Source organism: Lathyrus oleraceus, chromosome 2 (genome assembly GCF_024323335.1).
Source record: "Lathyrus oleraceus cultivar Zhongwan6 chromosome 2, CAAS_Psat_ZW6_1.0, whole genome shotgun sequence".
Taxonomy (NCBI): Eukaryota; Viridiplantae; Streptophyta; class Magnoliopsida; order Fabales; family Fabaceae; genus Lathyrus; species Lathyrus oleraceus.
In genome coordinates this window covers 490,379,253-490,383,552 of record NC_066580.1, presented here as the reverse complement: position 1 = coordinate 490,383,552, position 4,300 = coordinate 490,379,253, and the positions used below count along the sequence as shown (strand labels likewise).

Below are 4,300 nucleotides of genomic sequence, written 5' to 3'. Positions count from 1 at the left end.
TTTTAATATAATCATAATTAAATAAAATTTCATAAAATTTATATTTTCACTAAATCATAATTAAATAAACTATATCCATAAAATTTATATTTTCATTAAATCATAATTAAATAAAATATATAATTGTTTTATCATTGTTGATCTGAGTCTAATTTATACACAATTGTCACTCATCAAATAAAAAATTACTATTATATAAATTATATAAAAAATATTTGACATAAATATACAATTATTTCATATATTATTAAAATGTATTTAAATTATAATTCTATATAATTATAATTTTTATATATTTTAATTATATAAAAATTACTAGATATACGTAGATTTCTCGAACATAATTTGTCTGTTCACACTGTTAGTTATATATTTTCTCAAGTATAATCTATATCATCCAACAATATGAAATACACACAAATATAGTAATATGATTTTGAATATAGTAGCCTCAGTCATCCAAACATTTCAGATTTTGGTGAGTTGATTTAAAAGTCTTAGTAATTCAAACATCTCAAATTTATCTTAAAGTAAATGTTTTTTCACTCCAACTTTTCTTCAAAAAATTTGTTTTGGAAGCGAGTGTACTAGGGACTTTTGTAAAACCTCGTAAAATCATCACTCTTCTCACCAACACTAATAAAACTATATTTTTTAATTTTTTTCTTTCCTTTTCCTACTGCACCAATTTTTTTTTTGAAATTTTAATCTTTTATAATATTATAATTTGAAAAAAAATAGTCTTTATTTTAACGACTTATAAAAAAAGTTCATGTGTTTAGAAAAGAATTAAAAATAGTAATAGGAATTAAAAAAAGAGAGAGAGAAAGCATAGTTAAGGAAAGAGAACAAAGACTCTTCTCCAAGACTTAACTGAGTTCATACGCCGTTACGCGTTTTTCCTACTTTACACCAAACCCTTCTCTTTCTTCAACCTTCAATTCTTCAATTCCAAGCCAACTTCATTGTTTCGATTGTTTTGTTTCAGTCTCTTCCTTCATTTCTTTGTATATCGAAATTCCAAACTGAAAGAAGAAAAAAATGAGTGACAATTTGATGGAAAAAGTGAACGCGTTCGGCGAAAAGTTGAAAATCGGCGGTGTAGAAGTTGGCCGGAAGATGACTGAAGGAATGACATCGATGAGTTTCAAGGTGAAGGAATTCTTCCAAGGTCCGAACCAAGTGGATAAGCTCGTTGAAGACGCAACATCAGAGGCACACGAAGAGCCTGATTGGGCTATGAATCTTGATCTATGTGACCTGGTTAACACCGAGAAAGTTAATAGTGTTGAATTGATCCGTGGAATTAAGAAGCGGATCGTGATTAAAAGCCCTAGGGTTCAGTATTTGGCTTTGGTTTTGATTGAAACTATTGTTAAGAATTGTGAAAAAGCGTTTTCTGAAGTTGCTGCTGAGAGAGTGCTTGATGACATGGTTAGACTTATTGATGATCCTCAAACTGTTGTTAATAATCGGAATAAAGCTTTGATGATGATTGAAGCTTGGGGTGAGTCCACTGGTGAACTTCGTTATCTACCTGTTTATGAAGAAACCTATAAGGTTCGTTTTTGCTTTTCAATAATGATCTTGATAACTTTGATACAAATTTAGTAGATGCAAATAGTGTTATATTATGTGCTATTGAATTTATTGAATTTCTGTTGTTGATAGTAGCAATTGTTTATGAGCATGATTTTTTTTTTGTTATTGCAGAGTTTGAGATCAAGGGGTATTAGGTTTCCTGGTCGTGATAATGAAAGCCTGGCTCCGATTTTCACTCCTCCGCGGTCGGCTTCTGTACCGGAGCTGCCTCATGTGGATGATCTTTCACACCAGTTTCAGCGTGATGTTACTGTGCAGGGTTTTACGCCAGAACAGACAAAGGAAGCCTTTGATGTTGCGAGAAATAGCATTGAACTTCTTTCAACTGTGCTATCGTCTTCACCGCAACAAGATGTTTTGCAGGTTTTTTTTTTTTTTTTTTTTTTTTTTTGTTGTGTTGTCCTGTTGTATTATTAGTTGCATGTGTTATGATTTCGCTTGATTTTGAATCTTTTAAACTGTAATGTTTCTGTTGCGGATTAACATGGGTTTGATTTTGAACTAGTAGGTGTAGGCATGTGGTGTAGCGGCCAGTCTGTTGACTCGATTATGAAAACTATTTTTGTCCGTGTTTTGTGAGTTTTTAGGGTTTGTTTGGGAGTTGGGAGGAAAAGAGAATGAAAGGGTTTGGGAATTGAGAAGAAGGGGAAACAAAGAATAGACTGACTTGTTTGCAAGCCAAAACCCCTCTAATTCTGGGAACTCCAAAAAAAAAACAAGTAAAAGAGAAGAGGGTTTTGACTTTTGAGTAGTTTTATAAAATTTCTCAAACACTACTTACTTTATGAATGTCTCAAGCAAGGGAAAAAGTGGCCATAACTATAAGCCTCGCGGAATCCCCCTCCCCCAACATAGCCTTGGTATATTATCCCCTTGGCAGAGGTCATAAAGTATTTTGACCATATTATCCGCTCAAGTTTTGTGATGTTATACCTATTATATTGGTTGGGTCATTGCACTATTTACCAGCTAACAGCATCATTTAAAAGTTCAATGAGAACGTTTGACATTTCACTTTTGGCTTTGCAGAATACCTATAGGAAAGGGAAATAATTGGTTGTCTAAATTGATCAGCTGTTTGTCACAAATCATTTTCTTTTGATAATTAGTTACTCTTACATTACATGATAATGTGTCCAAAGGTTCACACATGACAGTGAAGAAGGTTTTTAAACCTAAAAGCTTGTCACTTAACCCTGAATGGCTGCCCCTTTCACGATCTGTTGAAAGATGCCGAATCGTTCTTAATGAGGCATTTTTATGATAACTTATCTTCTGAACTCCTCCCCTGGGGTATTTTTATCTCATAAGTTGTGGTTTTTTTACTCTGGCCCTGAGTTGGTTATTATTATGATACATGGAATAACTCATTGGTTCTCTTTTGAGATAGTTGAGGGAACATAATTATTGATATTCTCTGTTACAAGTGTATAATGTTGTTCTTTGAAGAAAAATGTCCACAGATGCTAGCTATATTTTCTGTTATTGTTTATATAGTCAATTTCAATTTGGTATGTGATGCATTTCTAAATGTTAATATATGATCATGGCCTTGTATAATTTGTGTAAATTGATCGCCTCTCAGAATGAAAATTGTTTCGTATTACTTGTTCCTGGGAAACTCCCCTAAATAAGGAATTATTCTTAGCCAGGGAATCTTCTATGTTAGGGAAGAAAATTACTAAAATATAAATGTGTTCTTTTCTCGTCTCCAGGATGATTTGACCAGCACACTTGTACAACAGTGCCGTCGCTCCCAAACTACTGTCCAGCGAATTGTCGAAACTGCTGGGGACAATGAAGCACTTCTTTTTGAGGCCTTGAATGTTAATGATGAGATTCTGAAGGTTCTTACCAAGTATGAAGAGTTGAAACCGCCTCCAGGTGCCCCGCTTCAACCTGAACCAGCTATGATACCTGTTGCTGTTGAGCCAGACGAGTCACCTCGAAATCTTGATACTAAAGAGGACTCCCTGATTAGAAAGCCAGCTGGATCAAGACCTGGTGTCCAGGGAGGAAACAACGATGACATGATGGATGATCTTGATGAGATGATTTTTGGGAGTAGAGTTGGGGATGCATCAGGTGGAGGACATGACACAAAGAAGCAGCAATCTTCTAAAGATGATCTCATCTCCTTCTAATCTGCACTACTAATCGACCTTGGACCTTCATTAACGTCTTGCTACTACTTTTATACGTAGTTGTTGATTGTGAACTTTCTTCTGAATTTCAGATTGCACGGTCCATTGTTATTATAATGATTACTATTTTGCATTTTTTGTGCAATTTATGTTATGAAAATGGTGTACAAGTTGTTTTAATGGTATAGATGGGAGATCTGTAGAAAGAATGGGTTTTATTCATATTCTTTTTTATCCGTTATTACTTTGGTGACTATGATGCTTGTCCTACTGTTTCTCTCCCTCCGTCAAAGTTAACTTCTACCTCTGAGCCAATTGGCCTACCCAATGAGTTGGGTTGCTAAAGAGCCTAACTCACTTTTATTAGGGTTATTTTGACTAGGTTCTGGTTGGTTTGGGGGTGTTCACGTAGAGCTGACTTGTTTTTAACTAAAAGACTATCTGATTCATTCGAATTGGTTAGGAGTGTGTTTCTCTTTAGGACATGAGTTTGAATTTAATTAAACCTCCTCTTACTCTTTATTTCCTTAGCGACTTGATGGCCTCTAATCCAT

At 34.2% G+C, this 4,300-nt stretch overlaps 1 protein-coding gene across 1 annotated transcript; it reads left to right on the top strand.

The window, feature by feature from the left end:
• The first annotated feature begins 797 nt into the window (after window positions 1-797).
• LOC127120898 (TOM1-like protein 1) lies at window positions 798-3,968 on the top strand. The gene is made up of 3 exons (XM_051051489.1): window positions 798-1,560; window positions 1,714-1,965; window positions 3,318-3,968. Exons 1-3 carry the CDS (start codon window positions 1,042-1,044, stop codon window positions 3,744-3,746), a joined length of 1,200 nt encoding a protein of 399 aa, XP_050907446.1. The 5' UTR covers window positions 798-1,041; the 3' UTR covers window positions 3,747-3,968.
• Window positions 3,969-4,300: the final 332 nt, after the last annotated feature.

Bases quoted from the DNA above. Each gene is read 5' to 3' on its own strand.
- LOC127120898 (XM_051051489.1), top strand. From the start codon at position 1,042: ATGAGTGACAATTTGATGGAAAAAGTGAACGCGTTCGGCGAAAAGTTG. The intron at 1,561-1,713 runs GTTCGTTTTTGC...TTGTTATTGCAG, and splicing joins TTTATGAAGAAACCTATAAG to AGTTTGAGATCAAGGGGTAT. The intron at 1,966-3,317 runs GTTTTTTTTTTT...TCTCGTCTCCAG, and splicing joins CGCAACAAGATGTTTTGCAG to GATGATTTGACCAGCACACT.